Genomic DNA, 24,172 nt, shown 5'->3' with positions numbered 1-24,172 from the left:
TTCAACGCTAGCTACCCCGTCGCCAGCCCTGGGCCTCCCCAGCTAACACTTTGGCACACTCTGCCCATCGAGCGCCCGGTCGAGGCGCCGCCCCGGGGACTTAAATGACTCCAGCCGTCAGATGTCAGTCCAACGAGGAGAAAGCTCCTGAGCTCCTGGAAGCCGCGTGGGGAGGCGGAGATGCTGAGCACCAAGACACCGGCATCACGATCCCGTCCCTCCACGCAGACCCCGCCCCTTTATCGGCCACGCCCTGTCCGAGCGCGGCGCCTTGTGGGAGTCGTGGTCCCGCGCGGCGGGGAGACGGCCTTCTGCCGGAAGGCGGGGCCGGCGGCCGGGAGAACCCGGGAACTACAGCTGCGGAGGCCGCTCCGCCTCCCCGCGGCCTCGGGCTCCACGGCGGCCAATGAAGCAGGACCACGCGGGCCTCCAAAACAAGAGGAGGTGCGGGCGAGGCGCCCTCCCCTTCCCTCCCCTCCCCTCCCCTCCCCTCCCCTCCGCCAGCAGCTTCCCCACCGCCCTCCCGCGCTCCCGCGAGCCTCCTCGCAGGCTCGGAACGCAGCCTTTCAGCCCTGCACCTGCACCTGCACCTGCACAGCCCCGGGGCCAGGATTCGGCCCGGACCGCCCAAAAGTAGGGCTCTCCTCCTCTCGGTCGCCTTTCTGTGACCTACCTCCAGGCACTTACCAGCCACGCCTCCCCTGGCCTGAGAACTTTCTCCAGGTAGTGCGTGTTTGTGACGGTCTAGGACTCACCAGCTTTGGTTTTTGTCTCAGAGATGATCGTTCTTTGATGTAGAGTTCCTTGAAAACCATTGTTTCATCTGTCTTGTCCGTTCTGGGGCTTGTTTCAGGCTGGACAAGGAATCGAGTCCATATCACTGTATGTTTGCTGGAAGCAGAAAACTAAGGGTGGCTTTTTTTTTTTTTTTGATGCTGTCTTAAACATTTTATGAAATCAACAGATCAGGATTCCAGAAAAACAGAGTGCACCAGAATTCGTGCCTAGTGCTTGCTGATGAAATGATCCGTTTAACTGTTCGCTATATTCTTGAGATTGGAGCTGATAACCTCTAACTTTGTAAGTAGTACCAAATTCTACATACACGCAATAGCAGTATTTTTCAAACCCCACACTGGGAAGTTTGGACTGCGATTTTTAGGCTTAATAATTAATAATTCATAGGAAGAGACAGTACTGTAACTACACATTTACTGACTGATTCTGGTAGAAAAATGGAGAAAACAAAAGAGTTAAAGACTCCTTCCATAAAAATTGATGGTCCATTTGGTTTTAAAATTAAATACACTCAGTTGTTATTTTCTTTTTAGAATCCTGTCCTTCACATCAATAATCTTTCAGTACAGATTCAGGTTACTTTTGTATTACTGAAGGACATGTTCCTAAAAACAAAAAAAAAGTTTAGCGTGTAAAACCAGATTATACCACGAGTCAAGAAGTAATGCTGAATAGTAGATGTGCCCTTCAGAAGGAACAACATGAAACAGGCATGTTTCTAGTCCTTAATTTCCAATCCTAGTACCTACTATATGAAACATTCATAGTCCAAGTAAAATTAATTTCTGTAATTCTAAAATTTCATCCCAAAAATGTCATCATGTAACCTACAATATGTATCATGTTCAAGCACAAACAAATCGCTGGCTGGCATTTAGGGTCTTCTTCAGTTGAGCCCTTCCACTTCTTTCCAACCTTATCTCCCATAAGAATCTTTTTTATTGTTATGTGAATCACCATATATTACATCATTAGTTTTGGATGTAGTGTTCCATGATTCATTGTTTGTGCATAACACCCAGTGCTCCATGCAGAATGTGCCCTCTTTAATACCCATCACCAGGCTGACCCATCCCCCCACCCCCTCCCCTCTAGAACCCTCAGTTTGTTTTTCAGAGTCCATCGTCTCTCATGGTTCATCTCCCCCTCCGATTTCCCCCCCTTCATTCTTCCCCTCCTGCTATCTTCTTCTTCTTTTTTTTTTCCCCATAAGAATCTTTAGGAAAACTTTCTCTCATTATTGTTTGATTTCTCACTCAATGACTATCTACAGTGGCCCCTTGTCTGCATGATCTTTGTTCCCATTTCTCCTCACCCCAGCTGCCATCCAATCAGAGGCTAATGATAGTTTTTAGCTCTTGTTAGTCTTGTGAACTTTACAACTCAAAAGGATGTCTTTCTCTCCTATTTCTATCTTTTCTGAACTTTGTAACACTTACTCTGTATCAATCATTTGACTCTCTCTCCATTATCCAGCTATAGACATTATTATTTCACTATATATGTCTTACTAAGAATATGTAAGCTTTTTGAAGGGATATACCTTTTTAATGAAATGATAATTAAATAATGAAATTATCACTCATGTTATAGACAAAAAGATTTGCTAATTACTTTTGGCATAAAGGGTCCTAATTTAAAATACTGTATCCTTAGAGAAGGCCAACACATTACCACCACTGACATCATAGCATATGGCCTTCCATCATTAATTAAGGTTTTGATAACAAGAAGCATCACTAGTACATTTTGGTTATGGGAAGTAAGCTGAGTTCTGTTTGGGAAACCACAATGGAGTGCCCTGGGCAGTCAGAAGGGGCCTGAGGGCTCATGGGGGAAGAGCAACATCCCAAAGAGGAGCTGGGAGCCATGGGAATGATGGAGAAGGCCTGGAATGTGTTTTGCAGAAAGCTGTCTCCCACTGCGTGTGAGCTGATGACTCTTCCAGCTGTCCGAGTGATACCAAAAATCCGTCATGGCTCCCCATTCCCCGAGAAGATTCATCTGCCTTTGATGGGGAACAACAGCAAGCTCATTTGGGAGGTGCAGTGCCTGTTGGTGGTTCCTCACTGCTTTGTCAAGTTTCAAACAGGCAAAGAACTTGTTACTGTAAGACGCCAGGTTTCACCAGCCCTTGTAGCTCCTACACAAGTTTTGGATCTTCCTCCTTCACCGACCTCTCCCTCCAACCCAATTCTCAAGAGTTAAAGGTTGCTCAGCTCCCTTGCAACTCGCTGGTTCCAGCGTCAGGCAGGGGTCCCTCAAGCAAAGGCCTGAGTGCCTCTCGGCACCCGCTGCTCTCCCAGTGGTCTCTCCAGGAGGGGTGTTCTCCAGATCTTTTAGCAGGAGATAGGCACTTCCCATCTGCCCCTATTGCCAGACCAACCCTTACCTAGCCTGCAGGGTCAGACCAGTCTGGCTTTTTATCTGTTCTCTTTCCAGTGGATAGTTTGTCCTAAATGCCGTGCCTTGCTTCTGTCAGGACTCCCCCTGGACTATCAAAACCCTTTTTCTTGTGCCAGTGAAGCCTAAGAAACATTCCTGATGAGTGAACCAGGAATTCGGATAGATCATATTTATCCTGCATGTTCTGTCCAAAATGAAAAATATTTACATTTTTGAGGTGCCTCAAGATCTCTGAGAAGGGAAATTTCATAGACTATCATATAGTGATGTCAACTCTGATTCTGTGTCAATTTTCCTACTTTCCGAGCTAGTAATTCTCTACCTCAGAAAGTCCACTCTCAACGCTTTCCTCTCTGAAAGGCCATTGCTCTTAGAGTCTGCACATGGTACATGGTGACAGATGGTATTTGGCTGCCCTCTATACTTTGGGTCTAACTGCTGTGGGGCGTTAGGAAGGGAAGGATACCCAGCACGTCTTTTGTTCTAAGATTTAAGATAGTTTGGGGCACATAGCAAACAATAATCACTTTTTTGTTGATCCAAATGTTTACCCTTTCTTAATTATTCTATTACCATCGTTTACTGGTTCTAAGATTTGTCCTCCCCCCCCCATTTTAACATCTCTTAAGGTGGCAAGCAACTTGCACTTGACATGTCATAGTTTAACAACATTTCTCTTTCTTAGCAGAACATAAAATGTAGTGCATCTTACCCTTGATAAAAGCTAAGATGCAATTAAGTACTCTATTACAATTATTATTTCACTACTTTAAATCTTCCGGTGGCTCCCTGTGCCCCCACAGTGTAGTATCTCAGCTCCTCAGCATAGTATACAAACCATCTCACCCCCAGGGTCAAGTTCTGGGCTCAGCCTCCATCCCCAGCCTCCCCCTCCCACCCGATGCTGCCAGATCAGTTGTCATGAACTTATTGTAGTTTCCCAAATGCACGGTGTGGCCTCCTGCCACTTGGAAACCTGGCACATTCATACTCATTCTTCTGTGTTGCATTCACGCCTCACCTCCCCTGAAAATCTGTTGCTATGTGGCTCCTTCCCAGCTCCAACCGACCGTTGGCAACCTTTTATCTCCCTCTAGTAAAGAGCCTGTCACACTGTACTGTGGACGTGCCCATCATCCCCCTGGGAAGAGGAAGGAGCGGTGAGGGCCCCGAGCATTTTCAGCTCCAGTGCAGAACCCCATGCCTCGCTCGCAGGAAATGCCAGATCCTGAAGACAAATGGAGGTCATCCTCTGGCTCCAGTGGGCTCTTCTTTGCCCACCACAGGGTCTGGATCAATAAATAGTAGCTGGTTATTACTGCTGTTGCTCTAGGGATTTCCCCCCATATATTTCCCAGATCTTTACTTTTTTTACATCACTTTAATTTAGGCCTCAACCACTTCCTGATCAGATCAGGTGAAGCATTTTCCTTCCTGTACCCTCGATGTATTCCATACCTAGTAATTTATGATCTACATGGATTTGCTGCATCAAATAGTTCCATCTTCTCCAAATATAATTTTGAGCAAGTCACTCGCCCTTCTTAGAAGCAGGTCATACCTTGAGTAGCAAACTTGAAATCTTGGCCAAATCAAAACGATTTTTGTTTTGTTTTGGTTTGGTTTGGTTTTTGTAACTTAAAAATCCCTCCAGCACTTGGCTCTGTCTGACCTGAACTGCTTTCGTCTGTTTCTGCAGCAAAATGGTCCTGGCTGCAAAAACTCTCATTGTTGTCAGTGGCGCCCCCTTCTGAACGCCCCCATTAGTAGAGAGCTTTTTCCCCCCCCCCCATGGTAAATACATAACAACAATGAGACATTTCAAAGAGGTGATTCACAGAAAAATTTCTCTAAGGGTGGGGTGAGAGTTACTCAAAAAGGAATTTTACAAGGCTTTTAAAGACACTGATAATCATTACAACTTAACATAACTCATAGTTATTATGCTCTTAACTGGTTTTGTTATTTTTATATATTATTATTTATATTTATATAATATATATACATTTTATATATATTATATATAATTATATATTTTATTAATTAAGCAAATTATATATAATATATATTATATTGCTTATTTATATGCTATATATGCTATATATGTATATATGTATATATATGTATACACATATGTATATATATGTATATACATATGTATATATGTATATATGTATATATATGCTAGTATATATATATATAGCATATATATGCTATATATATTATATTGCTTAATTAAGCAAATTATATATATAATAATATATGTAATATATATATAATATTTATATATTATATATAACTAATATATATTATTAGTTATTATGCTCTTAACTATGCTCTAAACTTAACTCAAACACATGTTGGCATGCAAGAAAGAGTAACATGATTCTAGATGGTTCTAGCCAGCATTCCAGCACAGGGTCTCTTGAGGCATGGATTTTAGCCACTCGCTGGGCACTGCATGAGACCTGTTAGTGATTCTCTTTCGTCCTCTGCAAAATGGACCCCCAGGTCCTTTCCACCCAAATAAATAATGTGGTGATTCTCTCAGTGAGTTATACTTTTGGTTTAAACAGCCAACTGTCTTTTAAAAGGACTTTAATCATTTTTTTAAAATCCCATATTTACTCCGATCCTGGAACTTTGTCATTTTGACCCTCTCTGCTGATTAAAATGTTCTCTCCAAAACTTCAGTTATTTGCAGGTACTTGCAGTGTAGACATTCTTTACATATTAAAAAAAACAATCCATTCACAAGCTTCATTTACAATGACAACACCAAGGCTTCTTAGTGAAAATCTCAGGAATCTAAAAGACTACCATTTGCCATTCCTCAAATAGTTATTGTGTCTCTACTAAGTGCCAGGTCTTCAGAGAACGTGAGCTGAGAGGGATGTAGCATTTTTTCCACCTTCTGCTACCATATTCATTTCTTTGTTACTGGGGGGGGGAGGGGCTTCTTTGTAGAACACATTATCTGATCTTTTAAAAATCATAAAGCTGACTTTAAATTCTGTCCTTCATTCCTCACAACCCTTATAAAGCCAAGAAGTATTGGATGGAAAATAATTTTGTTCCATTTCTTAAGAGCCCATAGATGGCATTTTTGAACGTTATGTTTTTGAGTTTTCGTCACTATTTATTTGTGTTACTTCTGCTTTGGACAGATAAACAATTGCTAACAACAATGTGAACTTCCTACAAATGTACAACCAAAAATCCCTAGGTACACATTACTCAAGCTTTTTGTCCCCTTTAAACATTATTTCTCTCTTGATATGCATTCTTGTTTTGTATTGTCTTGCATTACAAATTTTTTTTTAAATAGACTTCATGTTTTAGAACAGTTTAGGGATCACAGTAAAATTCTCTTCCCCCACATACACACAGCCTTCCCCATCGTCAACATCCTGTACCACAGTGATAATTTGTCACATGCACTGACCCTACACTGACACATCATTATCACCCAAAGTCCACAGTTTACATTAGAGTTCACTATTGGTATTGTACATTCTATGTGTTTTGACAACTGTGTAGTGATATGTATCTACTATTAAAGTATCATACAGAATGATTTCACTGTCCTAAAAATCCTCTGTGCTCTACAAACCACTCACCTTTTTACCGTCTGCATAGTTCTGCCTTTTCCAGGATGTCATATCGTTGAAGTCATACAGCATATAGTTTTTTCAGATTGACTTCTTTCACTTATTAATAGGAATTTTAAGTTTCTTCCATGTCTCTTCATTGCTTGATAGCCATTTCTTTTTATTGCTGAATCATATCACATTGTCTAGATGTACCACAATTTACCCATTCTCCTACTGAAGGACATCTTGGTTGCTTCCAACTTTTGGCAATTATGAGTAAAGCTGTTATAAACATCTGTATGTGGGGTTGTTTTGTGTGCACAGTTTTCAACTCTTTTGAATAAGTACCAAGGAGCACAGTTGCTGGATCATGTGGTAAGAGTACGTTTAGTTTTGTAAGAAACTGCCCAACTGTCTTCCAAAGTGGTTGCACCATTTTGGTATTCTCACCAGCAATGAATGAAGAGTTTCTCTTGTTCCACATCATCAAAAGCCTTTTATGTTGTCAATGTTTTGGATTTTAGCCATTCTAATAGATGTGTAGTGATATATCATTATTGTTTTAATTTGCAATTCCCTAATGATACATGATGTGGAGCATTGGAGCATCTTTTCATATGCTTATTGGCATCTCTATATCTTCTTCAGTGAGGTATCTGTTCAAGTCCTTTGCCAATTTTTAAATTGGGTTGTTCATCTTCTTATGTTTGAGTTTTAATAGCTCTTTGTCTATTTTTAACAACAGTCCTCTATTAGCTATGTCTTTTGCAAATATTTTTCTCCCAGTTTGTGGCTTCTCTTCTTTCTCTTGACAATGTCTTTTGCGGAACAGAAGCTTTCAGTTTTAATGAAGTCCAGCTTATCAGTTACTTCTTTCATGGATCATGCCTTTGGTGTGTATCTAAAAACTCATTGCCATATCCAAGGTCATTTAGGTTTCCTCCAATGTTGTCATCTGTTTTATAACTTTGCAATTATATTTAGGTCTACGATCCATTTTGAGTTAATTCTGAAGGGTGTAAGGTCTCTGTCTAGATTCTTTTTTTTTTTGTATGTGGATGTCCAGTTGTTCCAGCAGCATTTGTTGAAAATAATATTTTTGCTCCTTTGTCAAAGATCAATTGACTATATGACGATATTTATGTGGGTCTATTTATGGGCTCTTTATTCTGTTTCATTGATCTGTTGGTCTATTTTTTGCCAATCATACTATCTTGATTGCTGTAGCTTTATAGTAAGTCTTGAAGTTGATTTTTATCAGTCTTTGTTTATCTCCTTCAATATTGTGTTGGCTATTCTGAGTCTTTGACCTCTCCATATAAAACATAGAATAAGGTTGTTGATATCCACAAAATAACTTTCTGGAACTTTTATTGGGATTCTGTTGAATCTATAGATCAAGTTGAGAATAACTGACATCCTATCCATGAATATGGAGTATCTCTCCATTTATTTAGTTGTTCTGATTTCTTTGGGTTTTATAATTTTCCTCATATAGATGTCATACATATTTTGTTAGACTTATAAGTAAGTATTTCATTTTGGAGGGTGCTAATGTAAATGGTATTGTGTCTTTAATTTTCAAATTCCACTTGTTCATTGCTAGTATACAGGAAAGCGATTGACTTTTTTATATTAACCTTGTATCCTGCAACCTTGCAATAATTGCTTATTAGTTCCAGGAATTTTTTGACAATTCTTTGACAATTTTTTTACATGAATGACCATGTCATCTGCAAACAATGACAGTTTTATTTCATCCTTCCCAATCAGTATATTTTTATTTCCTTTTCTTGTCTTATTGCATTACCTAAGACTTCCAGTGTTAAAAAGGAGTGTTGAGAATGTAGATCCTTATCTTGTTCCTAATCTAGCAGGAAAACTTAGTTTCTCACCATTAAGTGTAATGTTAATTGTATTTTTTGGTACATGTTCTTTATCAAGAATGTGTATTCTGCCGTAGTTGAATGAAATAGTTGATAGATGTTGATTATGTCCACTTGATTAATCGTGCTGTTGTGTTCAACTATGTCCTTACTGGTTTTCTACTAGATCTGCCCATTTCTGACAGAGGGTATTGAATTCTCCAACTGTAATAATGAATTCATCTATTTCTCCTTGTAGTTCTAGAAGTTTTTGCCTCATGCATTTTGATGCTCTGTTGTTAGACACATACCTATTAAGAGTTGTTAAGTCTTCTTGGAAAATTGACTGCTTTATTATTATGTAATGCCTCTCTTCATCTCTGATAACTTTCTTTGCTCTGGAGTCTGCTCTGTCAGAAATTAATATAGCTACTCCTTCTTTCTTTTTATTAGCATTAACATGGTATATGTATCTCCATCCCTTTACTTTTAATCTATATATGTGTCTTTATATTTAAAATAAGTTTCTTTTTTTTAAGATTTTATTTATTTATTTGAGAGAGGGAGAGAGTGAGCAAGAGAGAGAGCAGGGACGATGGGAGGGGCAGAGGGAGAGGCAGAAGACCCCCTGCTGAGCAGGGAACTTGACGCAGGGCTCAATCCCATGACCCGGAGGTCATGACCTGAGCCAAAGGCAGATGCTTAACCGACTGAGCCACCCAGGCACCGCTATCATTACTTTTCTAAAGTTTGAATATAACACACTTAGGTACAGTTTTTGTTTGTTTGGTTTGGTTTGATTTTCTCTTTTTGTCATTTATCCTGCTTGGTGTTCTCTGAGATTCCTGGATCTGTGGGTTGGTCTCTGATACTAATTTAGATAAATTCTCAGTCATTATCCCTTCAAATATTTCTTTTGTTCCTTTCTGTCTTTCTTCTCCTTCTGATATTCCCATTACATGGATGTTAAAACTTTTGTAGCTACCTCTCAGTTCCTGAATATTTTGTTCTAGTTTCTTTTTCTGTCTTCTTTCCCTTTTCTTTTCCATTTTGGGATTTTTTTACTGTCTTATCCTGAAGCTCTGAGTTTTTCTCCTCAGCCCTATCCCATCTGCTAATGACCCCATCAAAGGCATTCTTTATTTCTGTTACAGTGGGGTTTTTTTTTTTTTATTTCTAGCATTTAAAAACAATTTCTTCTGAGAATTTACATCTCCCTGCTTAAGTTGCCAATCTGTTCTCGCCTGCTGTCTACTTTATCCATTAGAGCCCATAACATATTGATCATAGTTTTCAATTCTCTGTCTGATAATTTACATCCTTGCCAAATCTGAGGCTGGTTCTACTGCTGTTTCTTCCAACTCTGTTGTTTGCCTTTTTAGTATGCCTTGTAATTTTTTTCCTGATGATGTACTAGGTAAAAGCAACTGCAGTATATAGGCCTTCAGTAATGTGGTGGTGAGTGTGGGGGAGAGGAAGCATTCTGTAGTCATATTATTTGCTTTCAGTCTTCTAGTGAGTCTGTGCCTCTGGACTGCAAGCTTCACAAATGCTTCTCAGTCCACTCTCACCCTGAGATGAGACAAAATTGCTAGAGTGGGTTGGAGTTGGGTTGTTCCTTTCCCCCATGTGAAAGGTTAGAGTCAGCTGAAGTTGGACATTTCCTTCTTCCAGGTTGGTTAGGCTGTGATAAAACCCCAATAGTTTCGACTCTGGTAGAATAGTTCCTCTGAAGGGAAGGCCCTTTTAAGAACAGAATGCTGTGGGTATTTCAAAATTATTCCATTTCTCCTCTTGCTGCTGATACTCACTGTGAGAACCTGGTCAAACTTATGAGGTAAAATTCATAAAAATGTGTGGTCACCCATGGAGTTTTTATTTCTCAGAAATCCATACTGAGCCTTCCGCAATTGATCAATTACAGTGCAGGTTTTCCTGCCTTGATATTAATTCCAATGAAGGTTTCTGTTTATGGGTTTCTGTTCTGGTAGATTGTAATCCTCTGTACTGGCCTGTTGGTTTCTCCAATTTTGAAAGCAGTGGTTTGCCCTGTGACCCCACTTCTCTGATGGGTCTAAGGAGGGTTGTTGACTTTCCAGTTTGTTGAGCTTTTTCCTTGTTGTCAGGGAGGAGTGGTGATGACTTTCAGGCTCCATGCTGGCCATTATAAGGTTTTAAGTATTTGAAAGCAAAATAATGATTTTATTGTTGTTACTTTTGTGATTATCATTAAGGTATCATAATTCAACCACTCTACTATTATTGACCATTTAGGTGCTTCTACTCTTATTTCTTAGTTATACTTCAGCTGAAATTATTATCTTTGTGCACTTAAAATTATTCTTCTTTGGATTATTTTTCCTTATATCCAAGTTCACATCTATAACCCTCAATCCCAAACTCTATTAAGAAAATGACTGTGATATTCATAATTGATTGGATCTTTTGGTTGGGAGAGGAGGATGGGAGAGGAGAGAGGTGATGAGGATTAGTCCTCCTTCCACATTTTCAAATCTTTGCACTGATTGAAATGGAAAATGTCTGAGTGTCATAAGGAGTTGCCTGTTGAAACAAGTTAAGTGACAGTCCACCCTCTCAACTAAAGAAATAAGTAGTCCTGAAACTGAGAAAGCTTTTATAGAAATGCTGGTGATGGGCATTTCTAAAACGCAAGTTCTCAATGATTATAAGAGAAAGGTCAATTAAATTCTGTTAACCTATGAGAAATTATATTCTACAACGTGCAACTTAAACTTCCCCTTCTGTTTCAACTGAATTAAATTTCTCTCCATGCTAATTGTGTCAACTGTAACTTACTGATAAAAAAAGTACACGTTGCTTCCACTGAAACTGCTAGTACAGATGTTTGTTTGAGATTGTTCACGCACAGGTCCTCTGTACTTGTGTTTGCCTTTGGTGCCCTCTACCTTCCCTCTTGGTGCACTTCCTTGCTCCTCTTCATTATTTCCTCTCTTCCTAATGCTCCTCTGTTCCCCCAGAGAAAACCTGATTGGATAAAAATAATTGATAATAGCATGAAACTATTTGCATTTTAAAAGAGATCAAAATAGTGTGACACAGAGGAATGAAATGCTAATTGGTATATAATCTCAGATAGGAAAAGTCTCAAACCATTTCAAACATGCCAACCACCACTTTTTGTGTAAAATGGATAAAAAGTCAATTATTATTTTCCTATTTATGTCATAGTCTGCAATATTGAACATTTCATAGTCTGGAAAATGAGGAGAATGAAGGAAAATTTTCCAAGTGACTAAATCTTTGCAAACAGATCAGCCTGAAACAGTGTTTATGGGGGCGGGGGGGCAAGGCAGGTCAAGACTGATTTTGTTAAGCAGGCACCCTTATGACAAGTATTCCCAAATTTTCTATTCAAATTTTTAATTAAAAAATATATACATAAATATTTATGCATAAAATTAGAAAATTACAGAAAAAGCTAAAGCCTCTTTAAGCATTACTCTGTTCCAGTCCTCGCTGTCTTCCCCTGTTGCCCAGAGATAGCCATTATTAGCCATTGTTATAGGTTTGGCATGTATCCATCCTTAAAAAAAAAAAAAAAAAGCTTTATTGGGGTATAATTATCATACAATCAACTACACATATTTAGAGTGTACAGTTTGATAAGTTCTTACATACATATACATCTATGAAACTATTACCCCAAGCTCTATGTGGTGAACCTATCCATACCCCAAGTTTACTCATTTCCCTTTGTAATCATATTTCCCTGCCATCCTCCGTCCTAGGCACCAACTGATCAGCTTTCTATCACTACACATGAGTTTGCATTTCAATAGGTTTATATAAATGGAGTCACATATTATATACTCTTCCTTTTTTCTGGCCTCTCTCACTCAGCATAACTATTTTGAGATTCACCCATGCTGCTATGTGTACAATAGTTCATTCCTTTTATTACCTTGTAGTATTCCACTCTAAAGGTATATCTCAATATTTTTACCCATTTACCTGTTGATGGACATCTGGGTTGTTTCCAGTTTAGAGTTATTACAAATGAAGCTGCACTGAACTGTGCACAAGTCTTTGTCTGGATATGTGATTTTTAAAAACTTGGATAAATATGTAGAATAGCAAGAGCATGTTGTAGGTGTATATTTAAATTTTCAAGAAACTGCCAAATGGTTTTCCAAACAGGTTGTACTCAACACTGCAACCACTGGGGCAGGAGAATTTCTGTTCCTCCATATCCCTGTCAACATTTGGCATAATCCGTCTTAAATTTTAGTCATCCTAACAGGTGTTAAGTAGTATCTCATTATGGTTTTAATTAGAATTTCCTAAAATACTAGTGATGTATCTATTCTTGTGTTTATTTGCCATCTTCCTTGGTGAAGTGTTTCTTTGAATGTTTTGTCCATTTTTCATTGGGTTGTTTGTTTCTTTATGTGTTGAGGGAGGGTTCTTTTCATATTTTGGGGAAAAGTCCTTTGTCAAACACATGATTTGCAAATATTTTCTCCCAGCAGTGGCTGGTCTTTCCATTATTCTAAATTTCTTTAGAAAAGGAAAAGTTTAAAAATTTGATGAAGTCCGGGGCACCTGGGTGGCTCAGTCCACTAAGCATCTGCCTTCGGCTCAGGTCATGATCCCAGGGTCCTGGGATAGAGCCCCATGTCGGGCTCCCTGCTCAGCTGGGAGCCTGCTTCTCTCTCTTCGCTGCCCCGGCTCCCTGCTCAGCTGGGAGCCTGCTTCTCTCTCTTCGCTGCCCCGGCTCCCTGCTCAGCTGGGAGCCTGCTTCTCTCTCTTCCTCTGCCCCGGCTCCCTGCTCAGCTGGGAGCCTGCCTCTCTTCTTCTGCCCCTCCTCCCCACTCATGCTTTCTCTCTCTCTCTCTCAAATAAATATTTTTAAAAATTTGATGAAGTCCAATATTTCAATTTTTAAATCAGTATGTATTTTTGGTGTTGTACCTAAGAAATCCTAGCTTAACCCAAAGTCACAAAAATTTCTCCTCTGTTTTCTTCTCTACAAGGCTTATAGTTTTAGGTTTTATATTCATGCACAATTCTTTTAGACCTGTTTTAATTGCTCTTGAATGAATAAGGATGGAATGGCTGGACCATATGGTAGGTATATATTTAATTATTTTTAAGAAACTGCCAAGTTGTATTATTTCTGACTTCATATTGTCTCCTTTCTTGGCTTACTAACCATAACTCTTATTTATTATTTTTGTGGTTGTTTTAGAGTTTATTTATACATCTTTAACATACCACAGTAGAGCCTTAAGTGATATTTCAACAATTCCTGCATTAGAGCCTTAGAAGTGTATACTTCCTTTTCTCTCCTCCAGGTTTTTGAGTCATTGTTGACATTAATTTCACTTCTACATATATTATAAACCCCACATACATTGTTACTACTTTGTTTTAAAAATCTATTAGCTTTTAAAGTCACCGACTGAGGGGGAAAAATTGTTTTCTTTGTAACCACAGATTCATCATTTGTTCTTCATTCCTTTGTGTAGATCCAAATTTCCATCTGGTGTCATATTCTTGTCTGCTTGAAGGACTTCCCTTAACAATTCCTTTAGTGCAAGTCTGCCAGAGATGAACTTGTTCGGCTTCTGTATGTCCGAAAAAATACTTCATCTTCGTTTTTGCAGTACATTTCTACTGGGTGTACAATTCTCAGTTGACTGGTGTTTTTTTCTTTCAGTTCTTTAAAGACATTTCTCCACTGTCCCCTAGCTCGCATGCTTTCTGATGAGAAATCTGTTGTCATTCTTAATTTTGTCCCTCTGTAATGGATCTTTTTTTCCCTGTGGCTGGCTTACGACTTTGTCTTTGTCTATGGCTTTGAGCAAATTGATTATGTGGGGCTTGGTGAAGTTGTCTTCATGTTTCTAGTGCTTGGGGTTCACTGAGCTTTTTGGATCTGTGGGTTTAAGGTTTCCATCCAATATGGAAACCTTTCAGCCATTATTTCTTCGAACAATTTTTGGTCCCCCTTCATCTTTCCATTTCAGGGTTTTCAGGCACATGAATATTAGATGGCTTGAAGTTGTCCCACAGTTCATTTTCGTAAAACTATTTTTTCTCTCTGAGGTTCATTTTCAATGCTTTCAATTGCTGTGTCTTAAAGTCACTAATCTTTTCTTTTGCAATATCTTATCTGCTGTTAATCCCAACCAACGTATTTTTTCCCCCTTTGGGTGTTACAGTTTTAATCTCTAAAAGTTTTATTTTCGGTTTTTTAATAGTTTCTATGTCTCTACTTAGCTTGTTGAACTTATGGAATACAGTTACAATAAAAGTTGTAGTGTCCTTCTCTGTTAAGTCTAACATTTGTGTCAGTTCTGGATTATTTTCAATTACCTAATTTTTCTCCTCCTTATGAGCCTACGTTTTCCTACTTCTTGGAAGCCCAGTAATCTTTGTATCCCAGACACTGCATGTACCCTATTGGGTATTGGATATTTCTGTATTTCTATATTTTGTATTTGTATTTATTGAGCGTTTCAGGATGCAGCTAAATTACTTGAAAAGTGTTTGATCCTTTTGAGTCTTGATTTTAAGATTTGTTGGGTGGAACTGGGGCAGTGCTTGATCAGTCCAGGGATAATTATTCTCCTAATTATTCTCCACTACTGAGGCAAGATCTTCTGTGTACTCTGCCAAATTCTCATGAAATATAAGGTTTTTTTTCCATTCCAGTTGGTAGGAATAAGCACTATTCATGGCTCTGAGTAAGCACCAGGTACTGTCCCCTCTAATCCTCTGACATAGTCCCTCCAATCATCCTTTCTCCAACTGTGGGTCATTTCCAACATGAATGCATCCATCAGTAAATGTTATGCTGAGTAGTCAAGAGGGACATTCCATGGATCTCTGAGGAACTTTCTGTGAAGTCTCTACAGCATTCTGCCCTGTGACTTCTAGCTACATCTCTTCCCATCAGGGAGTCATACGGCTTTGCTGTGTTCCCTTTCCCTGCACTGCAAGGCAGTAAGCCGGGGCAATCATAAGAATCACCTTCCTTGGGGCGCCTGGGTGGCTCAGTTGGTTAAGCGACTGCCTTCGGCTCAGGTCATGATCCTGGAGTCCCGGGATCGAGTCCCGCATCGGGCTCCCTGCTCAGCGGGGAGTCTGCTTCTCCCTCTGACCCTCTTCCCTTCTCGTGCTGTCTCTCATTCTCTCTCTCTCGAATAAATAAATAAAATCTTTAAAAAAAAAAAAGAATCACCTTCCTTATATCCCAGCTCTTAGGAATCACTGACCTTTTTTGTCTGATGTGTAGTGCTTTAAAAACTGTTGTTTCATATATTTTACTTGGGTTTTTTATTGTTCTTATTTCAGGCAGGATGGTAAATCTGGTTCCAAAGTTGACATGTATTCGTTTTTTTAAAATTTTACACGTAGTTATAGAAAACATAGATTGGCTTGTGTCTACCCCTCATATCACATTGCAACTTTTTTTTTCACTTAAAATGTTTTTTTAGCTTACTTTTGGTAATTTCTGTAAAATATTGCATTGCATGATTATATTATATATTTATTCCTTCTCCTATTGGTTGACATTTAGGTTGTTTCTAATATTTGCTACTACCAACAATGTTGCAACCAACATTCTTATGCATGCCTCCTTGTATCACATGTAAGTGTTCCTTTAGGGAAATTTTAGGTCAATTTTAGCCAAGTTAGCAATTTTAGGTCAAATTGCTCTCCAATGTGACCATATCACTTTACATTCCTACAGTGTATAAAGACCTGTTTCTTTGCAATCTTGCCAGTATTTGATATTGGCAAGCTTTTAAGTTTTTGCCAGTCTGCTAGCTCACTATTGCTTTAATTTGTATTTCTCTTATTTTTATAAGGTTGAGCACCTTATCATATTTTTATTGATCATTTAGGTTTCTTCTAGGAATTTTCTAGTCTTTATCTGACCTTATATTATCATTTAACATACTTTATTTTAAAGAATGCTGAAAACTTTGGATGCTGATCTTATATTTTATATATATAAATTATATATTATATACTGTTCTGTTTTATAATTTGAAATACAAATATTTTATAATTAAATTTTATCTTTTATTATAGTTATAAAATAGAATATTATATATAATTAATTTCTCTAAGTTTACCCCCATTTTATAATTTTCTATTGTCTTATGGTGCAGAATTTGAAATTTTTATCCAGTTAGGTTTATTAGATTTTTCTTTCATGTCTGTTTATTTTTTTGCCTTAAAAAGCCTTTTCTGGGGCACCTGGGTGGCACATGCAATCAAGCAACTGACTCTTGTTTTCAGCTCAGCTTGTGATCTCAGGGTCAAGAGATCCAGCCCCACGTTGGGCTCAGCGCTCAGCACAGAGTCTGATTAAGACTCCCTCTCCCTCTCCCTCTCCCCCTCCCCACCCACCCACTCACATGCACGCAGGTGCTCTCTCTCAAATAAATAAATATATATTAAAAAAAAGAAAACCTTTCCTGCTTACTGAAGGTAAGACATTCTCTCTTATAGTCTTTCTTACTAATTTTGCTATCTTATAGGACAAATCCCCCCTTTTTGTTATTCTTTCTCAAAATTCTCTTATTTACCCTTTCATATACATTTGCAACGTTTCATGTTCTAAGAAAAATCTTATTAGCTTGCCTGGGTTTTATTAACTCCATAGATTAATTAGGGTATCATGAGTGCCTTTATAATAATGAGGCCTCTTTTTTTTTTTAAGATTTTTCTTTATTTGAGAGAGAGAGAGAGAGCACAAGCTGGGGGATGTGGTGGCAGAGGGAGAGGGAGAAGCAGGCTTCCCGCTGAGCAGGAAGCCCACCCCGGGCCTCGATCCCAGGACAGTGGGATCACGACCTGAGCCAAAGGCAGATGCTTAACAGACTGAGCCACCCAGGTGCCCCAATATTGACGCTTCTTGTCTATTAACCTGGTATAGCTCTCTATTTAGTCAGATTTACTTTTTGTGTCTTTAAGGAAAGCTCTGTGGTTCTTGCAATTTTTTTTTTTTTAAGATTTACTTATTAATTTTAGAGGCGGGGTAGAGGGAGAAAGAGTCCCAAGCAGACACCGTGCTGAGCGCAGAGCCCCATGCAGGGCTCAGTCTCACGACTCCAAGATCACAACTGGAGCCAAAAACCAAGAGTCAGGCACTTACCAACTGCACCACCCAAGGCGCCTCAGTTCTTGCAATTTTTAAATAATTTTATTGAATTTATCCCCAGGAACTTTATAGCTTTATTTGCTACTGTAAATGGGATCATCCCCCACAACCCCACCGTTGGTTATTGTTGGTCTGTAAGAAAGCTGTTGGGATCCCATATGTTGAGCTTTCTCTCTCCTGCAAGTTAAACTCACTTACGTTCTAATAGTTTCTCAGTTGACTCACTTAGATCTAAGCCCACCTTCTTGTCTTAGCTCAGAATAAATTCTAAATGACAAGTTGTTAAAATAATTTATTTAACGATGGATGATTTTGTAGATTTCCAAGCACCGACTTGAGCCTGTGTTCCACGTTCTGGGAGTACACAACACAGGAAACTAAGCTCTGGGGTGCTTACTATACAAGTTTTAGCTGGTCACTGATAACACCAGGTTTTCTTCTCATCTGTCCTCTTCTAACAGCAGAAACAACAAAATCTCTTCTAGCTGACTTTAGTTAGTTGGGTTTCAGGTTTTAATATATAAAGTTCATCCCTCTGAACAGATTTTTCTTTCAAAATCTAGAGCAAGAAATAAATTGTTACGTATATATTCACTAAGAAAGCAGCTAGAAGATGCTGAGCATGATGGCCCATAAGATCAAGGCACCAGCACACACTTGTGAGTGGTGAGATCCCGAGGCTGGAGGAAGATTCTAGAATAAAGTGCTCATTAGAGAGCCATACCTTTTCTCCCGTCTCCTTACCTCTCTACACCTCCCCCTTCCTATCCATTCGAAATGTTTTTAGCAACACACCATACTGAGAATCACCCACACTGTGCAATTCTCTTTGTGGAAAACTAAACAGCACAAAAACTGTGGTTTTCTAGCTCATGCTTCTGGATGGTAAATAATTCAAAGTAAGCTGGTAGGAGTAGGCAAGAGAGATTTAATCTTCCATATGAAAAAGGGCTTTTATATAAGTGAGTAGAGGAAGCTTTAAGAATTATTCATGTTTAAATATATGCACCAGAATGCTATGCCCCTTGTCAAATAGGCTTCAAATCAGCAAAAATGATAATATTTTACTTACATAAGTTTTTTAGTCCCTCTGTTACCATTTTGGAATACATCATTTTAACACACATCTGCAAATTTGTAAAGCAATCACTTCGTGTGAGACAAGGAATGCTTCAAAAGGCAACAAAAGAACATTTACAATTTTCCAACATGAGTTTCCCTCACGTTTGGATAAGGATGCAAATTCAACTCTGTAATAAATTACAGGGCATTGTAAAGATTAAATGCACTCAAGGATTGCGTTCTCTCCTTCCTCCACCCTACCCTACACACAGCTGCCCAACTAATCCTCCCAAAACACCAATTTTCATACGCTGCTTTTCAAGACTAGCTTCCTGGCTTCCTGTTGCCTGAAAAAATAGTCTCAAATGCTTTCGTCTGGCATTCAAGGCTCTCTGTGATGTGCACCCTGGCAGACGTGTCGCTCTGCTCATTTCTTCCACCATGCACAAGTGGGCTAGTTATTTAGAGACCCATCTCCCCACTGACCCAGCAAAGGTCTCGAGCGTCTCCTAGACTCACGGACTCACCCAGTGATGTTCTGAAAGGCCATTACTGGGTCACATGCCAACTGCTGGAGTCAGGAGTCAGGGTGAAGTTGCCACCGCCTAACCACATGGACTGAAAGTGGGAACGGTGATTCTCTGGAAGAAAACTGGGGCATTATTATGAGAAGTCAGAGGGCAAAACCACCAAGGTCCCCTACGACTGCCTTAAACACACTCTGGACACAATTTAAAGAGACAAGCGAACGTATTAACTCCCATTTAGGCCTCTTCCACCACATGCAATTCCACAAGGCTGTATCAAGCAAATGCAACCGAGGGAGGCATTGTTTCATTCTGGAACAAAAGGAGCCTCCGATAGACCCCAATCCATGCACTATCCTTACAGCTCTAGCCACTTTTATATAGATCAGACCCTGTCCAGGAGCCCAAATTGCTGGGTTCATTTATATACAATGCACATACCCTCAAGAATATAACATTTTATCTCAGATTGCATAAATTTAAATAACACTTAATGAAGATGGTGTAAAATGAACAAAAACAACATATTCTGTGATGAATCAAATGAAATACATTTTGAGTTCCTGTTTTCCCCATTTAAAGATAACATTTTTGATAACTCATTATCTGTGAAAAGACACAAGACCAACAGTTTTTTTGTGTGGTTGTCCCCCCCCCCCCCCCCCCCCACTTAAGGCTGTTAGCCATATTGTCATAAATTTGCCTGGAAGCTTTCATGGCACATTGTCATTTTGAGGGTAGACAACACCCAGCCAAATGGCTTCATACATCATCAGTGCCTTTCTCCCACACACACTCCCCTCCTGGTTTAACCATTCGTTACCCTGGTTCTACAGTGAAACAGTTTTTGCAAATCTCTCCTGTACCTAAACTCCTAAAAGTTGGGGACTTCTCACTTTGGTTTCCCCAGGGCTTGACATTTTGTTTGGTGCTTGGGGGGGGGGGGGCAATAGGCCGTTCAAAAAGTATGTTAATGCTATCACTCAATGCATCGATCCATGCTATGTACCAACGCTGTAATAAATATCAGTTCATTTCTTGTAACAAAGGCAGTAGGAACTTCTCCCAATGGAAGAAATTCCAAAGACAGAATGAAGGCAGGAAGGGAACTGGTATATTTGTACCTACTATGTGAGAGACACTGGTTTAGGTATTTTTATAGACACATTATTCCACTGAACTGTCACAATCCTGCAAATTCTTACACATTTGGGTTTATATGAAGCAAGTTTAGCAAGCAACCCAAACGCACAGTGACAGGCCCATGAGTCAAATCCAGCATGCTTGACTCCATGATTACCAAGCCCACTATCTCCATTTATCATGATTCTGAGATTCATGAGTATGTAGGTGCTATCAGGAAATGTCAAAAATGCCCACTTTAGGGACGCCTGTGTGGCTCAGTCGGTTAATCGTCTACCTTCGGGTCAGGTCATGATTCCAGGGTCTTGGAATCGAGTCCTGCATCGGGCTCCCTGCTCAGTGGGGAGTCTGCTTCCCACTCTGCCTGCCACTCCGCCTGCTTGTGCTCTTTGACAAATGAATAAATAAAATCTTTAAAACAAAATCTTCTAAAAAATGCCCATTTTAAAGGGTGTTTTACAACACTATTTAGACAGCAATAGAAGCAAAAGCAGAATGACATAATGTAACAGGAAATAGTTTAAATGGGAACCCTTTGGGAACTCTGGTGGATGAGTGTGTTTAAATTAGTTTTTTGTAAACTGCAAAAAAAAAAAAAACCCTCCCATTTGTAGTGTACACAAAGCACGTGGCAACAATAAAGATAATGATGGGTTATGGTTGCAATTCATAGAAAAGGAGGTTCAGGGAAACTGAATGAAAGGGAATAGGAATAATAACCGAGGTCCATAGTCACCCTTCCTTGTAAAAAAATTAACCCGAAAGTGCATTTCTGCCACCTCTCTCCTGTTTGATGTAATAAAGAATGGCCATGATACATGAATTATAGTTCAGGGTTTTGAAAAGCAAAACAGCTTTATAGCAACCCCTGAACTTCTGTTGCTAACAAGATAGCTCAATTTGATATGCGGTTCCTGACAACCAACTTCAGAAATAATTCCATCTTCATGAGAAGTCAGAAGAACCACAAACCAAACCTCAGAATAGATTCGAAGAGAAAATACTCTTAAAAAAATTTTCCCTTCCTATCAGAAGCAGACCAAAGGGAAGTTTATCCTCCCACTAAAAAATTCCCCCGAAAGCTCCATTTAAGGTTGTACCCTCTTCAGACACCCCAGCAGGACCCTCTTCTTTGAGCCTGGTGTTTCTTCCATGGCCTATTCCAGAGAATAAGACATAAACTAGAGAGCGCTATGGGCCTCAGGACTATGAAACATGATGAAAGGCACAAAGCAAGCCTCTGGTGACCAAGAGGTTATGTAGACATTTGCTGCTTTTCTGCATTTTTCAAAGCTGAGTATTTAGCTGCAGGCCGCTCCTTTACGATAAATTGCTGCTACCGTATACTAAAAGCTATATTATCTCTTACAAACCATTTCCCATCTTTCCATTCTCGTGTGCCAAGGCAGACATGGATTATTTAAAATCCTTAAGACACTGCTATTCAATTTAAATTGCCTGTAACCTTTGTGTAATAGATTTATGATTGATGATAGGTTTAGTTAAAACAGAACTGTTTTAAATATATTCTTGGTAAACGATCCCAATCTGTGCTCACTTAAGTACCGGTGCATAATCCCTTTTCAATTAAACCGTAGTGCTTTGCTTTTAAGGACCAATGCCGCATTTCCGAGAGAACCCCGAGCTATTTTTCTAGAATGGCCGTACGGGTGTGTATCTTTTCACTCCCTTTGTGCAGCACCTACCCTGGAGGTCATGTAATAACCAATGACAAAAATCCAGATCGAAGCTACTCGCGTGTGCCACCCTGCCTGAAGACGAGGAGACGGTTTAAATAGCAGATCACGGGCACGCATCCCAGCCCAGGCCGCGTTGCGAGAGCTGCGTCCGGGCCTCGGGCGCGATTAGGGAGCCCCCAAAGCGACACCAGACTGCCGCCAGGTTTTAGGGCTGATCCTTTCCTCGCAGCCAGTCCGGGACAGCACTCGCGTGGGCCGCGCGGCGACACCAGCTCGCGGAGCCTGGGCGCGGGGCAGGAAGGACGCCCGCTGCCGGCGACGCTAGGGGCCCTCGGGGGCCCCCCCTCCCCGCACCCCGGCCCGCGCCTCCGGAGGGAGGGAGGGAGGCGGCGGCGCGGAGAAGGGGCTTTGCTAATTGCCGAAGCAGGAAGTGAGCACGAGGACGCGGCGGAGAGTCTGGGAGGAGGTGGAGGTGCTGGAGGAGGAGGGGCGCGTCGCAACTGCAGGAGCCGCCGGAGCTGCCCTCCCTGGCCTCCCGCTCTCCAGCCCCGATCCCGAGGCCGCGCAGCCCCGCTCGGGCGCCCGTCTGCCCCACCCCGCCCCATGGCTTCTCCGGACGACCCTCTGCGCGCAGGTAAAGTGACACCGCGCCGCGCCCTCCCCCGGAGCGGGAACCGCGGGCCGCGAGCTGGCGGGGCTGTCGGGGCCCAGCCTCCCGCGAGCCCCGGGACGACCCCCGGGACGACTCCCGGACGCTGCGCCTCACCCGGGTTCGCGCCGGGTCGGGCCGGGAACGGCGGCGGCGCCGGGGCCGCGAGTACGCGGCGCGAGGTCCCCCCCCCGCCCCGCCCCGCAAGCGGGCGCTCTGGCCCCGGTCCTTCGGCACCCCCGCGCGTGCCGAGGACGCTCCTTCCCTCTTCCCACGCTGTGGCCTCGTCGCTTTTGTTCTGGACTCGGCATCCCAGGTTGAAACAAGTCCCTCAAACCTCTCTGGCAGCCCAGAGCGCAAGGAGTGATCTTCATTTTTTCCTCCCTGGCCCTTCCTTCCTCCCCACTCACCTGCCTTCCCAGGTCTCCTTTTCTCTCCTTTTCACTTTTATTAAATGGTTTTGTTCCGTATATTGACCCTCAGAGCTATTTCGTAAATTAGTATACACGAAAGCGAGAGCCGGATCCCACCTGTAGAGGCCTTTGATTAGAGTGGTCTCTAGTTCTAGCCTTAATTTAAAATAGTGTGTGTACCTGAGGACGGAGTCTAGATTTTTCTTTCATCTCTTACTTGAATTTGAAATCCTCCTCAGACTTCACCTCCCAGGATTTCTCTGTCCTTGCTCTTCCACGATCTTGGCCGGGATCCGCCACGACTGTTGAACACAGGAATGAATGAATGATGTATTCCCCAGAGCACACTGGGGCTTTTTCTTGGTTTGCTGAGGTTGGAAAGGCTAGGCAGAGAACCATATATACCCGTATAGAACTGCATGTAACTGCTTAGATAAACGTGTTTCCTATTTTATTGCTTGGGCTTGAGCAGGGCTTGAACATTCCACCATTAATCTGTGGCTTGAGCAATTAGGAGGAGACGGTATCTGGAGGTGAGTCAGAAGACAGCTGAATTGGCATCGTGGTATGCTGGGTTTGGGAGAGTTTCCTGGAGACTCTAAAGAAAGATCTAAATTCTTCAAACGGGAGATGGAAAAAAATAAATTGGATAGCCTTCCCCCCCCCCCATACCCATTATTTGGGAAAACAGAAAGGGAAGTGAAGAGAGAAATCCTCCCGCTCTGGTCCCCACTCACCTCCACATCTACCTCCTCTTCCAAGAACCTAATGGATGAAGTGCCAAGAAGTATTGGGCCTGATTTTTACCAACAGTGATCTCAGATCTCACTCAAGGATCATGGTGAAAGGCATTCAG

At 40.9% G+C, this 24,172-nt stretch overlaps 1 protein-coding gene across 3 annotated transcripts in view; it reads left to right on the top strand.

Moving 5' to 3' along the window:
- The first annotated feature begins 344 nt into the window (after positions 1-344).
- Positions 345-24,172, top strand: part of EDARADD (EDAR associated death domain) — an 82,801-nt gene continuing 58,973 nt past the window's right edge. For 2 of the 3 annotated variants that reach the window (XM_027597235.2, XM_027597233.2), the window contains exon 1: positions 22,550-22,888. In XM_027597235.2, the coding sequence (XP_027453036.1) occupies positions 22,858-22,888 (31 nt within the window). In that variant the 5' untranslated portion in view covers positions 22,550-22,857. Of the gene's footprint in view, positions 445-964; positions 1,081-22,549; positions 22,889-24,172 lie in introns of those variants that run through there. The other variant, XM_027597234.2, reaches the window with a different exon arrangement.

Source organism: Zalophus californianus, chromosome 15, assembly GCF_009762305.2.
Source record: "Zalophus californianus isolate mZalCal1 chromosome 15, mZalCal1.pri.v2, whole genome shotgun sequence".
Classification (NCBI taxonomy): domain Eukaryota; kingdom Metazoa; phylum Chordata; class Mammalia; order Carnivora; family Otariidae; genus Zalophus; species Zalophus californianus.
Note: the sequence above shows the minus strand (reverse complement) of the source record. Positions and strands in the feature narration are given on the sequence as shown.